The following is a 23,708-nucleotide window of genomic DNA, read 5'->3' as shown; positions in this document are numbered from 1 at the left end:
TAGAGCCCCTTGTGTACGGGGAGACTGAAGCTATACCCCACCACAAACACTGTGCTAAAATGGAATGTGAATTTTTGAGTGCACTTTCCATTTCAGTGACACCCAGAAATAACCACTCTTTAGCCAGTAATAACACAGGGCTGCCTAACAAGCCTAGTACACCCTTCACCCTATTATATTAATTTATTTTTCATGTTGCTGTAGAATGGTCTGAAAATTAAACTAATACATATATTAACAAAGTTAAAGCCACACTTTATTAAAGCATTCCAAGCCTAATTTCACATCCCCTGTCCTCCCAAAGTAAGCAAAAAATCTTCTATCTTAACAGCTAAAAATCACAGTTCTTGTAAATAAAAGCAAATAAAAATTGGCCTAAATCAAAACATGTAACCCGATTTTTAATTCACCATAGACACAAGACTCAGACTTAAGTATCAGTACGCACATTTAGTTAATGAATACCTTTTAAAGTTTTTAACAGTACTAACAGCAATGCAATTCAAAACGTTATATGAATCTATTCTAAAATAAATTGCTTAGACGTACTACAAATTCTTTCCAAAATTATGATCACTAACAAAAACGCACAGGAACACGTTACTGTTTCTTTAAAACCAGATACCTCACTGTCCACACTTGTTTCCACATGACTAGACAATTTACAAATATCGTGCACTAGAAATATTTAATGCATTTCATTGTTTTCTTCAAACACTAATCTCTGTAAATGTTCTGCAACTCTGACTGCTGAGAACTAGATTTACTGACACATATGAAAGCGATAAGGCTTTTAAGGGTCCTTAAAAAATGAATTTGCATCGTTTATGTTATGACCAATCCCCTGTAACCAAGTAACAAAACTGATTATAATACAAATTTGGTAAACCTCATAATCTGTTTACAAAATAAAATTACGTTTGAAAAAAACACGTCAAAGAAACTGACAACAATAACAGTATTTTACAAATTACTTAACTCATGTCTCCTAGCAACAGACAACACCAGCCTGCACGTGACTTAAACGGGGCAAGTAAATAAGAGTGGTATGCAAATTAGGATTACAACCTTATCCTTTAAAACTACAAATCACAAACCAAAAGCAAGAGACCACGACACGTACACCCAAAAGGTCTGTACTTTTTGCCCACCTTTTGTATCCGATATCACGTGTATCTTGTTGCCCATAACAGAAGTATTGTGAAGATGCTGTACTGCTTCCTTGGCTCCTTTCACTGTGGCAAAGACGACTTTGGCAATTCCAAGGTGCTTCTTATTTTTGGGATTGTACAGTATCTCCACTTCTTCCACCTCACCATACTTTTTGCACATGTCTGTCAGAAAATTCTCTCTGATGTTGTCGTTCAGCTTCGCAAATGTCACCTGTTTGGGAGGCACGGGTCCCACATAGTGCTCGTCAATCTGAAGGAAAATCCCAAAACACCATGAACAGAACACAAATAACGGTAAATGCAGTTATGACATACAGGTCTCTACCAGCTTAATCAATTAATTGTATTTTATGAGTATTAAGTTTACATTTTAACAAAAAGAAAGACAATGCATACATTTTACAGTGTGGACTACTTAAAAGCTAGCATACTATGGGTTTTCAGTAATAAATACATAGGTCAACGGGCACCTACATAATTTTTTTAGGGAATCTAAATCTTTAAGTGTCGGTAGGTCTGTGCGATAGCCTTGACACACTGTGCTCAGCTTGTACAGGCTCATCCTCTGTTTTCCAAACTAGAACAGCATACGTTTTCAGCTATGAACTTATGTCCACATCGATTCAACAAGTACGGGAAGGTCTAGCCTAAAAATCTTTTGTTTTCTTAGGCAATGTATCCATACCTTAAATTTAGGTATCGGCAAGTCTAAATCTCGGTTTTTGGTCCATATTCGTCCCATTCGTGGATCTCCAACGGACTCTACAGGCGGGATACCCGAATTCTGCAAAAATAAGGACTACAATATAAGTCAAAGAATAAAATGTTGCAAAAAAATGTGCAGCTCATCAACAGGGGAACTTAACTGCTGACATTTGAACACTTTGTAAATACAGCATGTGCTAACATGTAAACTCTTAATTCAACCAAGAAAAGTTTGCAAAAAGCCGAATTTTCGTGGCACATGATTAGGAATCAGCCACCTGTCAGTTGTAGAGGTTGCTACATTGACTAACTTCTAAGTTTTGCTACATAATTTCTTGACACTGAACAGCCAACAGCAACAACAATCTAGTAGTAACAAGCCGTAAGGGGGAGGGGTGCTGCAATAAACTTCTCTCACTCTTACTTACAGGCACACTAAATTGCTGCCCATCATAACGATACAGTTTATGTTGTCCCTTTTTCAAAGCAGGGTCAATAATCAACTTGTAGCTTCTCCAATTGTGACTTCTTTTCTCTCCAGAGCTACTGGCTTGGCTACTACTGCACTCCATCCCGTTGATCCAACCTAAAAAGAAAAATAAACAAACATAAGTAACCATAAACCATCCAAACAAACGTTTCGGTGTCGCCCTCCTCTCCTGTTCGAGTACCTTGCACACATTTACATACAAATGGAAAACTGATTAATGTATTATTGCTAATTTCGATGGAAGCAAAGAGAAGTAAAACACATTATGAGAGAAACCCCAGCTCACTTGAACTCTGTTTTTTGCCATGTTCCTCCGGGTGCCTTGCTTTTTCTGCAGGTTTGATCTCCTTAAAAGACATCGTAGTCGACCTGCGATCGTCTCCTTTTTCTGTAAAAGGTGAGCTCGGCTACATTTTTCAACTAACATGACATGGTTTGACGGGCTCCAGCCTTCTTTTTTACGAGCCAACACATATTATATGTATGTGCTTCTGCTCGCTCAAGGCATCCCACAATACACCAGGCAGCCAACACTCGCCACGGCTTTAGTCCCCGTACTCAAGCGGGCACTTTCAACGTTTCATATGTCCCCCTCCTGCCGCCTGTACTACGGTCCTTCCCGACGACACAACACTACCCAAGCGCGACCCCCTACTCACAGCTATGACGGCACGGCCCGTCCGAGGCTTACTGCGAAGGGGGTGGAGGCCCCGTTGGTGGAGGGGGGGTGGGGGGTGGCGTGGCGAATCTGCGCGCTGCGTTTACCTTACCTAAAGCTGTCTCCAAACAAGATGTCCATAGGTGGTTATAAGTTTCGGGACTCTAATGAAGCTTTAGGCTGTACTCCGCCAAATCCCTTGCCCTTTCTCATTACTTCTTCGTGTGGTGGCATAGGGGGCATAGAAACCCCCTTCATATGCCCTTAGCTACTGTTGTTTGGTAGTTTGGCATAACAGAATGACGTGGGTGTAAAGTTAAAAAAAAAAAAAAAGCCTTTACTATCTTGCTTATTAAAGGTCCTGCTTTTGCAACAACCAATCACTTGGGAGCTTCCATTTTGCAATAGCGATTACAAGCTGCTTCAAATAATTTTCATCCATTTTCTGAGGCTAGTCCAGTACAATAGCAACAGAATTTGAGTTATTTTACATTCTATTCTGCTCTCCGTGTGAGATTTGGTGCCAAGGGGAGGTAATTGGTTGCTTAAAGGCAGCAGACTGTATGAACCAATCAGAGCGAAGGTCTTATTTGGCAGAAACTATTAGACGCTGGTCTAAAAACATCCTTCATCAGACAGCAAGGAGAGGCCAACAGATCAGGTAGCCATTTTTCTGCAATGGAATTAAATGGCCAAGTGGGTTCCCTTTGTTCCAAAAAGGATGTATTTGTCTGAATTCAGCATCTTGTTTCAGGACTTTCATATGTGTTTAACATTTGTCTACACTATAAGGACTTATGAAGAAGGAAGATTAAAAGATTTGGATTTTTTGCCCTAAGATTTGGAATCCATCTTGTCTTGTATAACTAGGTCATGGCACACCCTTATGCCAGCTTTTACAATATGAAGTCAAATAAGTAAATACATATTTTTTGTCTAGTTTTATTGCTCTATATATCGTGAGATGTTCAGCTTTAAATAATATGTAAAATGAACAAAAATGATACATGGCCATTTATTAATCCATTAAAATGTGTTCATCATACTGAAATATATTTTTATTTTGTTTTAAAAGAATGCCACACTGACTATTATTGTACCCAATATAAGTATTGGTAGTTTTATTTTTATGTTGGTGACCTTTTCTATTTTTGCTGCATCATACTTTCTTCAGGTTGCATGCTGCTATAAATTTAATTAGCATGTTACACCGATGCATACAATGCTTGGTAGGATAAATATTTTATTTTATTTTATTGAAAGGAAACTATTCTGCCTGAATAACGTATTTGTCTAAAACAAATAAGATACATTGTGCTGTGTCCTCTTCATTCTTGACCACTTGACAAGGAAGGCAAGACCCAACAACATTCTGCTGGTTTTGTGGAATGCAGCTGTACTTGAAGCAACACCCTTTACTGTCTTACATGTTATTGCAGTTAGTTCTGGAAGTGGTGACCTGGCAACGTGTACTGAGACAAAGAAGAAAAAAATCTGGCACGTATACATGCAGCAATCATTTTAAATAAGGAAAATACTATTGACAAAAGCACAACTGTGTTAAGAACATGGGGCTGTCGTGTAAACAACAATGTGGAGGGTATAAATGAGAAGAAACAGACGTATATGCAGTCACTGATTACAGACCTTTTCTTTTCCTTAATCTAATCTGGATATCAATATTTTTTCGCTTTTGGAGACGTGGGGTTGTGGCTTTTAACTGGCATCTTTAATGAGAGATTGCTGTATTTTTCTTTGAGGCCTGAACGTAGAAACAATGATAGCAGTGTTTGTGATGGTCTTATTTTTGTCTTTTCGAATATGCACTGCTGATCTTGTATTTGGCCTTTTTTTCCAGCTATGGCATCGTCAGATGTTGACACGTAATAATGCAAATGCACCTCTCACTTCCATTGCCTTAAAATGTGTGCCTTACATTCGTTTGCAATTAAAAGAGTTCATGCAGCACACCATGGGGAAAGAGAGGCCTGGTGTTCAGAGTGCTGTACGGGAAGCCATTTTTTATTCATCAAAGGACAAGTCAGCGTCCTTTCTGGCCAGCTTGTGAAATGGATAGTTTGTGTGAGTATATATGGGGTGGTTTGTGGCTGTGGCATTTGTCACTTTTACCCTTCCACAAATATGTGCAATCTTTTTTACAGGACATATTTTATTGATAAAGATGGGATTATCTTTTTATAAGACTGCTTCTGTCAGTGGCAGAGTTTAAATGTTGAGGGTAAAGTTATTCACATCTCTGTTCTTGCCCTATCTTTTCAAATCCATGTATTTTTTTCACTGTTAAGAAACGTACAGGACACCAAGTCCTTAAAAACGCAATTTACACAACTCGTCATCTCTCTTGCTTTGCCTTCCACAGGCGTAGCAATCAAGATGTCTTCTAAACTTGAGCTCGGTCAGTGTGCATTTGTTTTGTCTTTACTTAACCACGACAACTTTGTAATCTGAAATCAAATGGAAAGTGGCTTCCTCTGTGAGCTAGTTTCACGGCTGCTGCACAGGAGGCAGTTCATATAAACCCCGAAAAGTACGTTAAAAATAACGGATCTTTCTTGGATTGGAACCCTTAAACCTCAACAAATTGTCGGTTTTCTTTAATGCAGTTCCTCGCACTTGCCCATCCCCCAACGTGCTGCCATTTTGAAAAGTTCTTTTGGAGGGTTCAAAAACGTTGCTAATTAATTTATCGATAGAGGCTGACTGTGTATTTTTTTGCCTAAAATTTAGGAGTAGTTTTTGATGGCGGTTTCCCCAACTGTTTTTATAGTTTGCTACCTATTAAATCCACTACTTGTAAGTGCTAGAGCACTTGCTCTGGTGGGGGCAAGTAGGGACATTGTGATTGAAAGGACTATGTCCTTGTAGTACAAACACGAAGCTTGCTAGTGTCTTGTACCTCTATTCCTGTCTTCTGAGTTGCCAAATTTTACTGGAACTGTGCAGCTGTGTCTATCTTTAGGCGCTGTAAGTCTCTCTTACCATGGATGTTATACATAACATACCTATCAAATAAATGCCATGCCGGGAAGGGGTGTTTTGTGCACTCGGCAGTATGCGGAATTTTCCTAACTTTAGTTTATTTACCTAGTAAAGGTAGGCGTACAGTAACTCCACCCCCGAAACATGATGTCGTGGTGGGAAAAATGCAGACTGCTTAGTGTACTAGGCACCAAATTTTTCTTAACATTAGTTATTCTGCCTAGTTACGGGGAGTTGTATAATAATCACCATCAATGATATAGTGGGAAAGTGTCTAGTGCACCAGATAGCCTGCAGTAGGGTTGCCACCTTTTCAAATGGCCAAAGTGGGACATTTTTGGTACAAACATCAGATTTTACATGCCGACACATACCCACGGTCAGTACAAAGATTAGAACTTAACTTTTTTGCCTAAATAAAAGCTTATTCTTGTAGCATTTTAGTTGCATATTCTGTTTCTTATAACATTTAGGTATTTTAGTTACAGAATAACTGTTTTATGAAACTATTACATAAAATATAGGAAATAATTTTGTCCTAAAATCTCAGGACATTTGCCATTTTTACAATTTTTTGTCAGGACATAACTGCCCAAAGAGGGACTGTCCCTCTCAAAGTGGGACAGGTGGTAACCCTAGCCTGCAGTTTTCTTGAGATTATTTTGACTCCTAACACTGGGTGTGCAGTAACCCCTCCCCAGTAAACAATGTTATGGTTGAAAAAGTGGTGCCTAATCCACGCTGCAATCTGCAATTTCCTTGAAATTAGTTGTTTTGGCTAGAGAGGGTAGGGGTGCAGTTTTACCCCCCCCCCCCAAAAAAAAAGTGAAGAAAATAATAATAATGGTGCATAATTTTGCTCCCATTTGGCTAAGGCACTCAACTGTCTAACTTTTGTTTTACAATTTGTGAATATGAGCTAGGCCATTGAGTTAGTGACAAACACGGACTTGCTTACATTAAGTCTTGGTCTGTTTTGGATTGTTAAATAGTACCAATATGTAACAACTGTCATTAGAATTATAGATTTGGCAGTAGAAAAAGTGGCTTGAATTATGCAGCATATTGTGCTTTCTGGAAAGGTCGTACACTTCATTTTACCAGAATGTTTGTCTTTTCCTTTCACTCTGGATAATGATCTGGCTGTTTTATTATCAAAACTATTTCATAATGCAATAAATTATACGCAGGTCAGTGTTGGCCTCAAGAGCCACTGGTGAGAATCTTCCCATTAGCAACAGTAATTAAATTAGTTACCTGTAGTAGAGCAGTGTTCTGAAGGGGATCATTTTGAGAATCAGCTCTAGAAAGGAAACAAATGTGTGGAAATTCAGTTGCATGCTAACAGACCAAAAAATTACATTATATCTATGTCCAGTACAAACTCTAAATGACAGTATTTTGCAATTTACAAAAGCTTGCTGTGGCACAGTATTTATTTTGTGTACATCTGGTTGTGGTGCAGCGTATGAGAATCGTGAGATGAAAGTGATTATTGCAGAAATGACAAGAGGCAGGAACAGTTAGTGTCGACAGAAGGGAGTTTATTGGTGACTTGAGAATGAGACTCTTCTCATTTCTGCCCCCCCCCCCCCCCAAAAAACCTCCATTCAGATTCTATTTGTTTGTGTCTTTCGGCTTTTCCCGGTTAGGGGGTCGCCACAGCGGAACTCCGGTCCACTAATGATTGGTAGTAGATTTTTTACGTACCGGGTTACCAGCCCTGACGCACAACCTTCAACGAAGGCACGCCCCATTCACGTATTCCTCCACACAGAAGACGCTCTAACTGAGAATCGAACGGTTAACGTCTTGCTATAAGGCGACAACGCTACCGCAGTCCATTCAGATTCTATTTGTAGCAAAACAAAATAATTTAAGGTAACATTTTGCCCCCACCTTTTTATTGCATATTTAATTAATATGAATAAACTTGGTCTGAGGGTAGCTGTGCTTGTTCTGTAGAAGGACATGCCTATTTCGTTCTGTCATTGTTAGAGTAGGTATGAGTTAAGACCTCACACAGATTTTCTGTTTTGCCATGCTTTGCATTCTTGACTTTTTGTTTTACCAAGTATCTGTTGCAGCTCTCTACTGTTTTGAGTTGTTTGTTGCAGTGTCTGCCCTTTGCCATGCAAAGTGATGTTTAAAGCTGTTCTGATAAAAGTACTGATGTCTGCACCCAACCCAGTCTGTAAATATACTTAAAGAACATATTCAGTAACAAGATAGGTCTTGAGTTCAAAAATAAATAAAATGAAATAACTGCAGATGTCACAGCTCTGATTTTATAATTGTCATTTACTTTTCTTGTCATCAACTTCATAAACATTACACCTGAGCCAACCTTTCTGCCATAAACTTTCGCCAGTAATTGAAAAGGAAAAAAAAAAAAAAACAATAGATGAAAAATTCTGGCCTTTGTCACAACTGTTAAATGTCAGTAATTATGAAGTGCAGCATTCCAGATTACATGGATCACTTAATTGATATCTTTGCATAATTTACTGTCTTTTCTCTGCTTTAAGTATAAAAAAATACACACACACAAGTAAAACTCTAGAGAACACATTTTCTTTTAATTTAAAAGGCGATTAAACTTGCCTGGTAGTTTTACATCTTGAAGAATCTTGTTGATGAAAATATAGAAACAAAAAACATTTTTATTGAAGTCCATTCAAAGTAGTGTCGTCAAGCATATCTCCAATTTGTGAAACTGTTGTATCTTAACATCTGGTGTGTACTACTTTGAGCATGGTATTTATTGTCAAGGTTTTCCAGCAGTTGACTTAATTGCAGTTATTAAAAAAAAGAGAGCGCTGGAATAACTGGGTATTCTTTTATTGATTGCATTTTGTTGGCTTGATCATCTCCTCTTTGGAGCTGAAAAAACCCTCCAGTGGTTGCTGTACTTAACTAGCTATACATATCACCATACTGAATTGCTGAGTATATATGCAAGATTCATGATAGATGTATGTGCTCCTGTCGTATCGCCTTTTTGTTTACCATGGGAGAGTGTTTTCCTTTCTGCTGTGTCAGTTGCATAATATGTTTTGGAGTGATGTTGAGGGTTTTGTAATTTTTATGGGGGCCCTATCACTTTGGAAATGGAGTAAATGACTCTGCTGTAAGTGATTTAGATGAATGTGATTTTATAGAAAATGTGTAATATGGAATTGATCTTTGCCTAAAATCTGATATCTCATTACTTTACTTACAGCTGCAGTGTAGATGAAATCTTGGCTCAGAATGGAGCACTGATATATTCTAAATCGTTTTGACTGTGTTGCCACCAGGGTTTAGTTTTCTCCTTTTTCTATCAATTCTGCACACAGTGTTGTATTACTAGAAATGTACATTGGGGAAATTAAAATGTGTATTCCTTGAGTATAACACTTTTTAATTTTTCTTTAAACTGTTGTGAAAGATGCATTGTTTAAATTTTGTACAACATAGTATATATACCCTGCCTTTCAAATTCCATATAACCCCGGCCATACTTTGAACATGTGATGGTTAAAAAAAACCACCCCTTGCTACAAACTGTGCTTTTTTTCAGTGTGTCTTGGTTCCTTCGCACACTTTGTCTGCTGTCCTTTCATGTTAATGTTTACTTGGGTTGCTGTGTTATTGTTTATTGCCTCCTTTTAATTATCACTGCAAAGTCTTGCCTTTGCTTTTGTGTACCTTACTGGTCAAAGCAAAAACATTGTAATGCTTTTTTCTAGTAAGTAAACTCGATAAGATGTGACTGTATTTTTTTGTGGGTGATGAATGGATTCCGTCGTAGTAGCAGTATTTACAAATGGATCATTGACTGCTTCATAACAAAATAACAGCAGAACTACACAGTGACTACATAACTTAAAAAGAGGACAGTCTTGTGAAGGCATTATGCTTGTTCATCTGTTAAATGATTCAGAATGCAGCAGTGTAAAGGGTGCTCTGAATGGAGGTAAGGAATAACCAAGCTGTGTTGCCATTTTTGGAAGCCTTCTAACATCATAAACTGTGGGATTAAAGTCTGCATGAAGTGCCTGACAGAGCCACATTTAGAATGTTGTTAAAGTGGGAATCCTTTAAAATGCCTTTTGTTGTCCTCAGCAGATGCGTCTGAGAGTTGCATTTCCATTCTACTGAAACCTTATTTCTTCCATTTGTTAACCTTCCTGGTGTCCTGTTCCTCAAAGTGGGCAGTAGCCTTTGGTGCCCATGTCGTCATGTTTTTGGTAAAGAGGAATTTTTTTTGTAAGCATTCTTTATGCACTGACCAGTGAATAAAAGGAAGTGTAAAGCAATACAAAAAAGTTTAAAACCTAATTTGTCAAAAGTAGAGTTTTGTTATGGTTGAGGTGTTTTGGAAAGGGGAACTTCATACAAGCAAAGCAAAACAATTAAAATACATGCTTGTATTTTCTTTGCATATTTGTAAATCTGATCTATGTGTCTGTGACATCCTTTGCTTCACACCCCTTATTTTTTGTTAGGATATTAGGTTGAGTAACTAGTGTCTTCAGCTTTCTGTTTTGGGCAAGAGGATGGAGGCAGAGGTGAAGCCCATTTGTCAGTGGGAAGATTTTAAACTTGTATTAAGAAACATCAGAAGAGCCAAGCTAGCATTAATGCTGTGCATTAAAGCACATCTGTTGCATATAATTAATTGCTTAACACGTGGCGGGTAAAAGTTGCATCTTTTTTTTTTTTTCATGTGTGGTTGAATGTAATTGTTGCAATGGAGAATATTCTGTCTATTTTAGATTGTTTAGCTGGTTTACTCCCTTTTTGCAGCAGTGACTAAACTGTTCTGTTGATTCTTGTGGCTCTTATTGCTTCTTACTGATACCCAAGTTTTCCCTTTCCTTCATTTCCTGTCCTGTTTTCCTACTGTCATGACCATAACTATAATGACCAGTAGAATATGTAAGTATGACTTTGAATACTCATTCTAGCCCCCCCCCCCCCCCCTGGACATACTTGTGTTTTATAGTAGACTGTGCCTACTAGGTGCACTTGTAGGACTCTGTTTTTTAATGTGTGATGAGCTGGGATTTAGTGAAGAGGTGAGTTTTGACAATCCATACTAAGTTTCTGCTTAAAAAAAATCAAAGCTGCATACCCAGGCAGCTGTGTTATCTGAAAGATGTCTGGGATGAGAAAAAGACCGATAGATTTCTGATCTTTTTGGTACTAAAGTCAAGGTTACAGTATGTTTTCTATGCACGAGAGTTCTGACTACTTATTTGAAATGATATTGATCATCATTGACCTTCCCCCAATTCTTTCCATGGGTGCTGCGGGATTGTGCATCTGCCAGAGCCACTGACAGCTCAGGCAAATGGGACCTCAAACGTCTCATCCAAAGGATGACACACCAGGGATCTAACACCCATTAATGCTGCACTGCAGTATCAGCTATCCAGTTTCCTGGAGTGGGAATGGAACCCACAGCCTTCTGGTCTTACAGCACCAAAGGTGTGTGCGTGTGCTACCTGTTGCTCCACTGTCACTGACTTGAGGCAAGGTAGTTCCATCCTGATGCAGCTTTGTAGCCGGGTATAGCTAGAATAGATAGCTGAAGGTTGGTGTTATGGTCTTTAGCAACCACATAAAAAGGAAAAGATATCACTTATTTTTTTGTAAAATTGGTTTATTGTTATAAAGCTGTTGCATGGAAGTGCTAAATCCTGCAGTATAGAGTAGGGTAGCGTGACTAGCATGTTGTAGTATTAACAGTAGAATGAGCTGCTATATCATTTTGTGAATAATGCAGATAGGATTTATTCCAGTTGGGAATCCCTGAAGTATTGCAGCTGTTGTACAATATGAGGTTGAGTAGCTGTGTTAATATCCACTGAATTAAGAATATGCAAAAAGGATAACTGTAACAAGTTTAGTGCCCTGATGCTCAATCTGGACTCTCTCGCATGTGTTAGCAGTAGTGAATGTTTTAACAGCATTAAAGCCTTCAGAGTAAGTCTGCTACATAAAGTCATTTAAGAGATGAGAACTTGTTTGACTAGTTCTTTTTTGATGTTATGATCAGTCCCAAAGGTATGTTGAGGTTTTGTTAAGATTTTAATGATTATTTAGATACTTTCTTGTTGGCACACCATCTCTTCATTATGTTCATCAGCAGACTTAGTATTGTTATAGACCTGTAATTTGTAATGTTTACTTGAGTGGTCATTATTTTTAGTATGTTTAGAAATTGTAGTTCCTTAAACTTTTACTGGTTTATGTAGAGGCAGTGAAGGGGGGGGGGGGGTAATTTAATCCTGGGAAGCTGTTCCATTGGTTATAAATCTGAATGGGGTGGTTATTATAGGTTTAAAAGGTAAATGTTAGTCTTTCAGTCACTACTGTGATACCTCCTGTAGCTGGTTGGTTGTATTACATGCTTCTTTCTGGGTTCAAGTTTGAGCACTCCCCCCAGTTTGAGCACTCCCCCCAGTCTCCATACACAATACCTCCAAGTTGGTGTAAGTTTGGAGGTAGTCAGGGTTGTGGAGCTGAACCCCCCCCCCCCACACCCCTTCATTGTAGGTCTCTGAACTGGTGTTCAATCTCTTTACATAAGCTTTTCAGTGATAGTGGACAAGTCTAATAGGAAGGTATTGGCCATATCTAGATGTGTTCTCCAGGACAAATGGCTTGTTTTGGTCTTGCTTGCTACCCTTCATGGCATGATGCTTTTTCAGACTAATACTTTTTTTTCAGACTCCTACTTTTGCTGGGTTATTAAAGTCCGCCAGCTGTAGAACTGTGTTGGTAGTTTTTGGCAGGTCTAATCTGCTTCTTGGCATCTGTTTCTCATGGCATGGCAGAGGCACCTGTAATGGTCATCTCCCAACCTTGTAGGATGGCCAGGCAACATCTCACTCAGTAGGTACTTTCCCAGACTGGTAGTGGGAAGTTAGCCTTTGTAATGTTTATCTTCATGTGAATGTGCTACTGTGAGGTATGTATCTAACACATTTGTTGAGAATTCTGTAGCCACAGCAGTTTTTTGGTACACTTGTATCTAATTTCTTAGCTAGCGAGTTTGATGTCAGGTTCTTAAGATGCCTGATACTTTGCTAATAATTTGTGTGGGGGAGGATATGAGCATTAGTAGCTAATAATTGTGTGGGGGAGGATGTGAACATTAGTAGCTGAGCCCCAGGGGCATTTGTTTTTATGTTGGATACTGTAAAAATGACCTGATGTCTTTGTCAGTGCGTATTTTGGTATGGTTGAGGTCTAAAGTGAGAGAGAGAGTGTGAACCTTGGAGTACCTATTTGCTTTGTATAGAAGGCTCTGTTTCTGACAAAGTTAAGGTATGCATATCTGAGGTGGTAAGCCAAACCTGTTATTGTCTTTGGCATTTAAGTGCAGAATGGTAGTGGTCGAATGGACCCCTGTTTGACAGAACAAGTGCATTACACCTGGGAAAGGATTATAGGTTCATAGGTTTATACTAGGCTATCTGCCCTAAGGCATTTATAAGCCTAGCCCAAATTTTTGTAGCTTACGCCACCCCTTATATGAGAAAATACTGTGCCCATTAGTTTGTTGTGCCTCTGTCCAGCAGTGACAAAGAGATGATTCCCGGGGTAAACCTACGATCTCCCATCCACAGGTCTAGATTTCTCTTGAACAGAGTCAGCGAGGTGCTCTGCCTCACATGGACCGGGATTTTATTCCACAGCATAGGGAGTCTCTGAGTGATAAATCTATCCCTCCAGCACGTCCTATTTATATCCGTGCTAAGGTTTAAGTCGCTTGTTCTAGTGGTTTTGGTGGATTTGGATTTTTTGAGGTGGAGCATGTCCATTAATTCCGGGTTGGACATGGCCTTGTATGTCAGGCACATGTCACCTCTGAGCAGACGGTATGCGACTGAATAGAGCTGGAGTTTCTTCAATCTGGCAGCATATGACAGATTTTGGAGTCCCTTTATCCTTTTGGTGAGGAACTTTTGGGGTCTCTCCAATTGCTGCAGATGTCTGGTGAGATACATCCCGAATGGGGCATTGTACTCGATCATTGGTCTAATAAGTGAAGAGTACAGGGGAACAATGACCTCACTAGATCTGGATGTGAACTCCTTCATGACCAGGTGGGCAATGTAGAAGGTCTTTCTAACCACTTTAGCAATGTGAGTGCCAAAAGAAAGGCCACTGTCAACCTGGGTCCCCAGGTCCCTGATAACCTCTTCTGTGCTTAGTGGATTGCCACCTGTATGGTAGCTTGGGGTTACCTTGTTTTTCCCGAAGGGTATGACTATACATTTTTTGGCGTTTAACTTCAGGCCATGGCTCTGGCACCAGCTATCTGTTTCCGTGAGTCCCTTCTGAAGGATATCAGTGTCCGATGCACTTTCCACTATGGCGCCCAGTTTGCAGTCGTCTGCAAACTTTGTCAGCCAAAGTCCTCCCATGCTGGCCTGTACTTCTGAGAAGTAGATGCCAAACAATAGGGGCCAAGGACCGAGCCCTGTGGGACACCACTTGTGACCGGCTTGGAGTCTGACACAGCGCCAGCAACTCTAACCCTGTGGGTTCTGTCCTTAAGCCAGTTTGCAACCCATCTTGTGACATATGGGTTTACATTTAAGCTGGTAAGTTTTTCTACAATACCCGAGTGGGGTATTGTGTCAAGCCTTTGCAAGGTCAAGGTAGGCTGTATGGACTGCCTTTCCTCATCAATGGCCTTGGTGACTGTTTCAAGAAGTCGACCAAGTTCAAAAGGCATGATCTTCCCTTGACAAAGCCAAACTGGGTCGGGTCCAATGTCTGCAAGTCCCCTATATCTTTGTTTATGAGCTCCATTATGATCCTCTCCATAGCTTTGCAGACTAGACTTGTTAAGCTTATGGGGCGGTAATTACCAGGGTCCGTAGAGGCACCGCCTTTGTGGAGTGGGACCACAGTTGCCGTCGCCACTCCTTGGGCACGTATCCTGTGGTAAGGCTGAGATTAAACAGCTGCCTTATGTGCGGGGTTAATTCCTCATTTAGCTCGTGTAGCACACAGACGGGGACACCATCCGGTCCCAATGATGCTGTGTTTTTAGCTTTAGAGAGCAGCTTTCGCCTGCGCATTTGAGATGTCCGGGAGGCTACACTCGGCTGGGATAGTTATCTCTCCTTTGGGGGGGGGGGTGAAGTTTGCACTGAACCTGTCTGCCAGTATGTTGGCAATGTCTGTGGGTTCAGTGATTTTTGTATCATTTTGGACTAATTCTGAGCATATCTGGGAGTTTCCACCCAGGTTCCTAACATAGCTGAAAAAGGCCTTATGATTGTCCTTTGAATCCATGGCAATTTTTCTCTCAAAATTGTCCTTAGTTGATTTTATGAGTGCTCGTATTTTTTTACTAATAATGATCAGGAGTGACTTCCCTTTTATGGATTTTGTTCTATCATGTAATAGCTTTCTCCTCTTATTGTAAAGTTTGTTAATGGCTGGGGTCCACCAGACTGGACGTTTGCCCTTTGTGGAAAGAGTCTTGGTTTTATTTGGGATTGCCTGATCCATGCAGTCCTGGAGGTGTTCATAGAAGGCATTTGTAAGGGCTTCCGCAGCTTGGGTTGTGGTTTCCTCTGGCTCAGGGGCCTTGAAGGATACTACACCAGTCTTGATTGGATTGGTTTGTATATCACCGTGGTGGTGCTGCGGTAGCGTTGTCGCCTCACAGTTAGACGTTGCCCGTTCGATTCTCAGTTAGATTGTCTTCTGTGTGGCGACATGCGTGAATGGGCGTTCCTTTGTTGAAGATTGTGCGTTAGGCCCGGCAAGCCAGTACGCAAAAATCTGCTGCTAATCATTAGCGGACCGGAGTTCCGCTGTGGCGACCTCTAACCGGGAAAAGCCGAAATAAAGAAAGGTAGCTTTGAGATTGTAGCCCTTGTGATAAACCACTTTGGCAGTTGCTTATGTTGGATTTGATGTCCTATTTAAGTCAGTAGTGCAAACAAGGGCTTGGTGCAGTCAAGTCAAAATTGTAGTATATAGGACTAAAAGCAATGTAATGAATATGTGACAGCATTTCTTGTGCTAGGCCTGAAAAAAAGTAGCAAGTCCACATCTCCATCCAAACAATAGATAGGGTTTCTGATGACTGTTGTAAAGTCTTTGCATTCCATTTTAAGGACTCCAGTAGTGATTGGTTAATATTTTGGGAATTCTGCAAAATGCATACCTCTCAACTGCTATGATTTTTTTTACTGAAGATTTAGTATTGCTCCTTCTCATTGATTTATCTGATATATATGTGTATGTGTAATGTATATATAATTTTTTCCCTCTTCATGGTTATACTTGAAGTATATATATGGTGCTGCGGTAGCGTTGTCGCTTCACAGGCGTTGCCCGTTCGATTCTCCGTTAGAGCGTCTTCTGTGTGGCGACATGCATGAATGGGCGTTCCTTTGTAGAAGGTTGTGCGTTAGGCCCGGCAAGCCAGCACGTAAAAATCTACTGCTAATCATTACCGGACCGGAGTTCCGCTGTGGCGACCCCTAACCGGGGAAAGCCTAAAGACAAACCTATATATACTTTAGATATATCTGTGTAGCTTAATCCCTTTATATAATCACTAACTCTACGAGGTCTAGTAACCAAAGACCTTCTTTATATTCTTAAAAACAGGAAATCTCTTTCCTACCTTTTATTTTGATTTTTTTTAAAGGACTGTGCTAGGAGTTTTAACGTTTTTAAAGTTTGAGGGCTGTGCTGCCTAGATGAGGATATCACAAAGTTGTAGTTTAAATTGCTACATATTGTTAGTGGTATATTTGGTTAACTGTAGGATTTGCCGATCTCAAAATAAACAGAGGACGCTAAGTCATTCAGAAGCATGTATCTTTCAACAGTTAGCTATAAGAACCTGCCAAATAAACATGTATGCATATTAATGCTAACAGAAAAGGGGTAGTTCACAAGAAAAGTAGTGATCAGTAGGGTGAAGTAAAGATGTGTTGTGTGCAGGTATTAGATTTTAGTTGGTATGTTAATTTCCAAGCTTTCAGGAATACACGAGTTAACAAGTAGGTGCACAGTCAAACTGCCATTCAGGTCCTACTTCGTGCTGCAGATCGAGCAGTCATTATGCAGCTGGAAACAAACCATTCATTAGAATAAGCACTGCTGCCTTCAGCAGTGATGGTGGTTGTATGTCAGTAAAAGAAAGTCCGAAGTGGAACTAGTTGTTGTAGTGTGCAGACTGGTCAAAAATACAAGTCTGTGTAGGAGTAAGTGCAAATATGCTTTCAAATAATTCATTTTGTCAGAAAATTGCAGGCTAACTGTGCAGTTTTAATTCCTTTTGATGTGCTTTGCTCTTAACTTGAAGCATTTCTTTTTCACAAAGTTAGCAGGTTTGTAAACTGTTTACTCTGTAGGGCCAGACAGTTTAAGCTGCCTTGTGTGCAACCACACCCATTTATTGTAGCATAATGGGATGGCTTTAGTAGGGTCACGATTGAAGGGTAGTTTGATGTTTTAGCTGAGGTCCATTGGATGACTTTTGCAGCTCCTGTAGTGCCTATTGTAAAGAGCAATTGTTTTAACCTTACACAAACCTTTTTGTAAGTATCTTAAAGTAACATTGTTGGAATGTTAGCTAAACTAATTAGTTTTGTGATTTGTTTGAAAATATCAGCAGCTCACCCAAGGAGGGAGAGAACTTGCCACAAAGTGTCTGTTGCATTACTGATTTGGCCATTTGCCAGCAGATTTTCAAGTGAAACAGAGAGAGGATCTGTGAACTGAAACATTTTCATAGACTGAGCAGGCAAATGAGTTTCACAACAGGTAAACACTGCTTTACACTAGCACAAGATTCTGGTTCATACTATTTTCGTGTGTAAATTGAGACGGGTTAAAGGTATTCAGGAAAGCACAGATGGCTAACCATGATATCTTTGCAACACTGTGGGTAAAATTAAATACAGAAATGTACTTTCTGTAGCCGTGTGCTTCAGGAAAATGAGATTTAGCGTGTTTGCATCATGAATGTAGTCTTTTATTGTCTTTATGTTTACACTTTCTGAATAGTGTTAAATGTGGGTGTACCGGTGTCATAGTACTGAGCTCTATTTTGGTACTGTACGTGGTTATCTGCGTCTTAGTTTTAAAAGCAAGTCAGAATGGTAGTTCAGTTAGTGCTCTGTCTGGTTGCTTAATACAAGTGAATTCTTAAAATGTTTGCCTGTGTACAGTCAGGATATACTTGCAGTAGTAATGTACCTTCTGACCACTAGAACCACACTGTTCCACTGAAAGAATACTAGTAGCATAGTGTCTTGGTTTCTGAGAATTGCTAATGCTTTGCAGTGCTTGCAATAACTGTTTACTACTATCCACAGAATCTCTGTTTGCCACTTGAATGTCTTAGTGCAGCAGACAGTTTGTGGAGAACGTCAGGCTTCTGTCAGGTGCCTTTTTTTCCTTGCTTAGGAGTTTTAATGGCAGAAGAGAAACAGCAGTAAATTTGTTTGTGCACGCCCACATGTACAGTAACATGTTGGTTGGAAGGAGTATACTGAGTATTGGTCAAACAATGCCAGTGTGTTCTTCCAACAAAAGGGATTCATTTTCTGTAGAACCAATAAAAGCAAAACTTAGGAACTATGAGGATTGTGAAGCTGAGGCTACAGAGCCCAGTAGTATTCTTTAAGTGTTTATGAAATTTACAGCACTCCCCATGGGGCCCCATTAATGGCTTCAGTTTTAAGAATGTATTCTTCCTCATTTTAGACTGCCAACTGCAGAAGAGCACTTGCTATGCAGTAAGTACCTAATTATTAGGACTCTAAGTAAACCCCTTTCTAGCGTGGAATGATTTTCCCCCCAATATCAGATGTCAGACAAATATGAATTTGTGCAGATTATTTATTTATATATATATATATATATATATATATATATATATATATATATATATATATGTGTGTGTGTGTATATATATATATATATATATATATATATATATATATATATATATATATATATATATATATATATAATATTTGGTTGGGAGGCTGGCCTAATGGTTAAGGTGTTTGCCTTACAAGCACAAGGTGCAGGGTTTGAGTCTCACAAGGGATAATTGGCTAGGCTTACAATGGCTCGCAAGGGCAGTTAGCTTAGTACTAACCTATGATTCTATGATATCTATATATAAAAATTAAACAGGTTGTCTACTAAAACGGCCAGTATATTTTTCTTGGTACTTTTTGCCCTGGTGCCTGATGATGACTGAGACAAGTCAGCCAGTGAGAACATTGTGTTGGCAGCCATGAGGAGAGCTTTTTGTGCCTCCACTGTTACTCTTCTGTCAACATGCTTGCTACAGAGAAGGGGAACCCCTTTTGTCCTTCCGACAATTATAGCATACCCTGCAGACTGAGGTCCTAATAGTGGTCTGTCTGTGTCCTTGTATGGAGCTACACAACTCCTTCCTCCCCAGACTGATGTCTTATGGTGGTTAGTGTGCGTCGTTGTATGGAGCTACACAGTCCACCCCAATCAACTGACTGGCTACTGAGGCATTTATAGTTGTGACCCTAAGCCTACATTCTGGTGGTGGTATTAGCACCTCCATCACCTGGACGGCGCAATGGTGTAGCGGTTGCGTTGTCCCCTCACAGGAAGAGGTTCTCTGGTTCAGTTCACTGCTGGGGTGCCTTCTGCACAGAGTCTGTCCTCCTTGCGTTCATGTGGGTTTCCCCTGGGTGCTCTGGTTTCCTCTCACGTTACAAAGACGTGTCTGGAGCATTTCTCCCGGGGCCTCCACTGAAAATTGGCTTCGTTCCAAGTCTGACTTTCTGGTAAATGTGTTAAATAAGTAAAATAAATCCTCCATAGAGATCTTCAGTATCCTCCCCGGAATGGCAAGTATGTATACATATACACACACACCCTCTTAGGGCTATAGCTACCAGCTTGAATGTGCCAAGTCTGTGTTGTCCTGGCCTTAGCCCTTGTCTTGCAAGCTTCTGCTTAAACAGGATCAACTGACCACCTAGAACCCCCCCCCCCAGTTTGGTTGAGCCATGAGCTGCTGTTTTCCCATCCTCCCCCATCCAGCACTTTCTGTGCCTAAGCTGTTACTCAGCCTGTGGTCAGGTTGTATTCAGTGCTTTATCCTTCTGCACCAAAGAGCCAGATTGTTGTGCTTGTGTGAGCTATATCCTTTGTTTAACATACGTGTTAAACTTGATTCTCAGACATGTACTTCAATTTTTTTGAAGTGTGAAACATCCTTATTGAATTATCACTTATGACATAAGCAGTCACACATTTATAAATGAAAACAAATCATATTAACATAGTTTCAGTTGCAAACATTATACGTCGCACACAGTCTTCTGTATAGTTGTCAAACATTACGTTTCATTCATTTCCAGCCTTCCCTTAAGCCTCATTCTTCCTCCAAAACATTATTCTGCATGTATTCCCATTATTCCCATTTTTTTTCTGTGTAATTTGCTCCTACCCTTTTTAAAGATCCTACTCCCAGTTTTTTTATTTAGTTACTACTTCTAGTATGGTTGGTTTAGACTTTGATTTCCATTTTCTTGTAATTTTTCCTTTTTCTTCTTTTTGTTGGCCACCAGAATTGAAATCAGCAACAGCTTACTATGTTTAGGCAATTCCAGTTCTGTATCACAGGTAAAAAAAAAAAATAATGATTTCCTTAGTTGCACCAATTGTAGACCGGAGGGAATTTTAAGTCTGCCAACTCATTATGCTCCCAAAAAATATGTTCTGAATTACCTCCTTCTTCCCCATCACACCTCCAGCATTTGCAATCTACCTGAGGAAAAATGATTTTGGGTCTGCTTGGTGTACAACAACGTTGTTGTCTTTTGGCTTTTCCCAGTTAGGAGTCGCCACAGCGGAACTCCGGTCCGTTAATGATTGGCAGTAGATTTTCGCGAACGCAGAGGTGCCAGCTCGACGTTCAACCTTTAATGAAGGCACACCCATTCACATGTCTTTCGAACGCTCACCCAACCGCGGGGAGGACATGCAGACTCAACACAGAAGGCACTCCCCGCACTCCAGCCGAGAATTGAACGGGAGAACCTCTTGCTGTGAGGCAACAACGCTACTGCTGCACCACCGCGGATGTTAACAATTACCTTTGCAAATACTTCCAAGCAAAAATCCTAAATCTTCTACAGTTTGTTGCACATTTGGGAGCCATACATATTGAATTGTTTATCCAATCTCTCTTCCCAGTTCAGATCACCCTAGTCCTTTTTCTTTGCTTGTACTCTGCCTTTGTTATCAAGGACTGAGGTCAATCTCTAGACTGTAGTCCAAATATATCTGTATCCTTATCCCATTCTGTTATATTTACCTCTCTATTTGCTCCCAGTGCATTGATTTGTTTGCCAGTTTTCTCCAGTAAATTCCAGCCCACACTTGCCTATTCTGTGTACTCTTAATTACATTCATCCCTATCGGCAGAATCTCCCTTCTTTCCTGTGTTGGCTTAGTTCTTAGAATACTTTCTGAATATGATGATCTGTATGTTTATTGTTATATTCCTTAAGGATCTGCACCTAAAATCTCAGTTTCTCCTTATTTTTTTATTTTTCCTGTTTCATCATCATCCCTTTTCATTTTTAATTATTGCTTTCTGCTTGTGGTATGTATAGGATCCTTTAACTACCTCTGAAATACCCCTTCAAATCAAGTAATCCCAAACCACCTTGTTCTTTTGGGAGGATCATCCTACTTGACTCTCACCCTCGCAGATAAAATCCTTCAACCCTTTCATTTCTTTCCACAGCTCCTCTGGTTGCTAAAAATATGCCTGACCTGTGTATAAAACTAGAGAGACTAAAACATTTTCACACTGGTTGTACCTTATCTGTTTCCATAAAACAGAGCTTCCGGTTTCTCCGTTTTGTATTATCTTTTGTTTAATCTCTTCCCACATACCCTTAGCTGCCATAGCAGAATAATTTTAACATGTCCCCATAAATATGGGTATTGCTGAACCAATTTGTTTGTGGATACATAATTTACAGCTATTGCCTTTGCTTTGTCATTAATTTTGAATCCCAAAAAGGCTTGAAACTATCTCGGAATGTTCTGCAGCACTGAAATGTCCTTTTCCGGTTTTATCAGGTAAAAAATATCTTCTGGAAATACAGCCAACTTTTCCCAATTAACATGCCAGTTATATCTTTGAATTTCTTATTTTCTTTGCCAGTGGTTCTAAATGTAACACATATAACAAAGGGGACATCCCTGCCTGGTTCCTCTGTTCAAACTTAATAGGGAGGACCCCCCCCAACTGAATTTTTGCCTCCAGTCCCTCATATATCTGCTAATTATCCTTATTATTGTGCCAGGGAATGCAAATGCTTCCATTGTATTTATTTTATTTATTTTACATTTGTTGACCTAGAGAGTCTGACTGGATATATGTCCTTTTTCAGCGGAGGCCCAGGGAGAAGCTCCAAAACATTACAATTCCATAGCAATTAAATCGTTACATTTTACAAATACACTTTTATTGTCAGATATAGGTAAAAACATTTTATAAACAGATCCAATTGCAGAGTACAGTGACAGAACATAAACAGGAAATGATTAGTGATTCTAATAGAGATACTGCAGAATAATAATTTTTTTTTTAAAAGATATATTGGCTCTGTAGGAAGTATACTTTTTTGGTAGAACACCTAGAGAAGGAACAAAGCAAAAGAGGGTTTATTAAGATATATGTTCCATGGGAAGAGTGCTTCTTCCGTAGAACACACAGCGGTAAAACAAAGCAGCAGGAGAATAGGTATAATAGATATTAAAGGAGGTCAGGCAAGAGGAGATAGTATCGGTCTGGATTGGTGCAAGGGCACTTGTACTACTCAAGTCCCAACTTACTCTGTCAAATTCTTTAAGTGCATCAAGACCCACCAACCAACAATGGTATTTTCCTACATTCTGCTTCCCTGTGGCTTATCATTGTTCTGTTAATGTCAAATGTTTACCACCCCTCTACAAAACCACATTGATCCAGATCTATCAATTTTGTTGTCACTTTTGCCGTTCTATCCATTATAGGCAGAAACCCTTTTTATAATTGTGGTTTAGAATCAAAATGGGCATAAAAGAACCTGGATCTGATGGCCACCACAGCTTTCTTCCAGGATGTTGGTGCTTTTCCTCCTTTTAAAATACTGTTAAAACCTTCCAGATCTTTATTACTTTCTTCCCTTCTAGCTTCCAGATTTCCATATAAATACCATCTCATCTATTCTTGAAGACTTTCCTGTAGATTTCTTATATATCACCATTTTTATCTCCTCTCCTATACTAGTTGTTAGTAATTGAGCCTTACCTCCTCTCCTATACTAGTTGTTAGTAATTGAGCCTTACCTCCTCTCCTATACTAGTTGTTAGTAATTGAGCCTCATCTACCTCCAACCTTGGCATATTTAAATCTTCCGTAAACATTTCCTATTTGTACTTTTTCTTGATTTTTCACATTTCTCTGGTTTATACAGATTTTCATAAAATTTCTGAAATATTTCTAATACTTCTACAGCGTCTCAGGCTATTTTCCTTATTATGGGCTCCCCAAGCTTGATAGCAGCCCTTTCTACTTTCTGTTGCGTGAGCCATGTGCTAAAAGCATTTGTGCTCTGGAGTTATCAGAAAACAGTTGCTTAACAGT

General features: G+C 39.6%; 1 protein-coding gene across 1 annotated transcript in view; it reads right to left on the bottom strand.

Annotated features, from left to right (window-relative positions):
• SETD1B (SET domain containing 1B, histone lysine methyltransferase) overlaps nt 1–3,103 on the bottom strand; it is a 1,665,584-nt gene extending 1,662,481 nt beyond the window's left edge. Inside the window, exons 1-4 of the mRNA XM_044068611.1 lie at nt 2,654–3,103; nt 2,306–2,463; nt 1,858–1,956; nt 1,115–1,422 (exon numbers count right to left, since the gene is read on the bottom strand). Coding sequence (XP_043924546.1) covers nt 1,115–1,422; nt 1,858–1,956; nt 2,306–2,463; nt 2,654–2,726 — 638 coding nt within the window. The 5' untranslated portion in view covers nt 2,727–3,103. The remainder of the gene's footprint in view (nt 1–1,114; nt 1,423–1,857; nt 1,957–2,305; nt 2,464–2,653) is intronic.
• Between the last annotated feature and the right edge of the window lie 20,605 nt (nt 3,104–23,708).

This window comes from Protopterus annectens, chromosome 4.part0 (assembly GCF_019279795.1).
Source record: "Protopterus annectens isolate FY-2018-M chromosome 4.part0, PAN1.0, whole genome shotgun sequence".
In the NCBI taxonomy this organism is placed as follows: domain Eukaryota; kingdom Metazoa; phylum Chordata; order Ceratodontiformes; family Protopteridae; genus Protopterus; species Protopterus annectens.
Note: the sequence above shows the minus strand (reverse complement) of the source record. Positions and strands in the feature narration are given on the sequence as shown.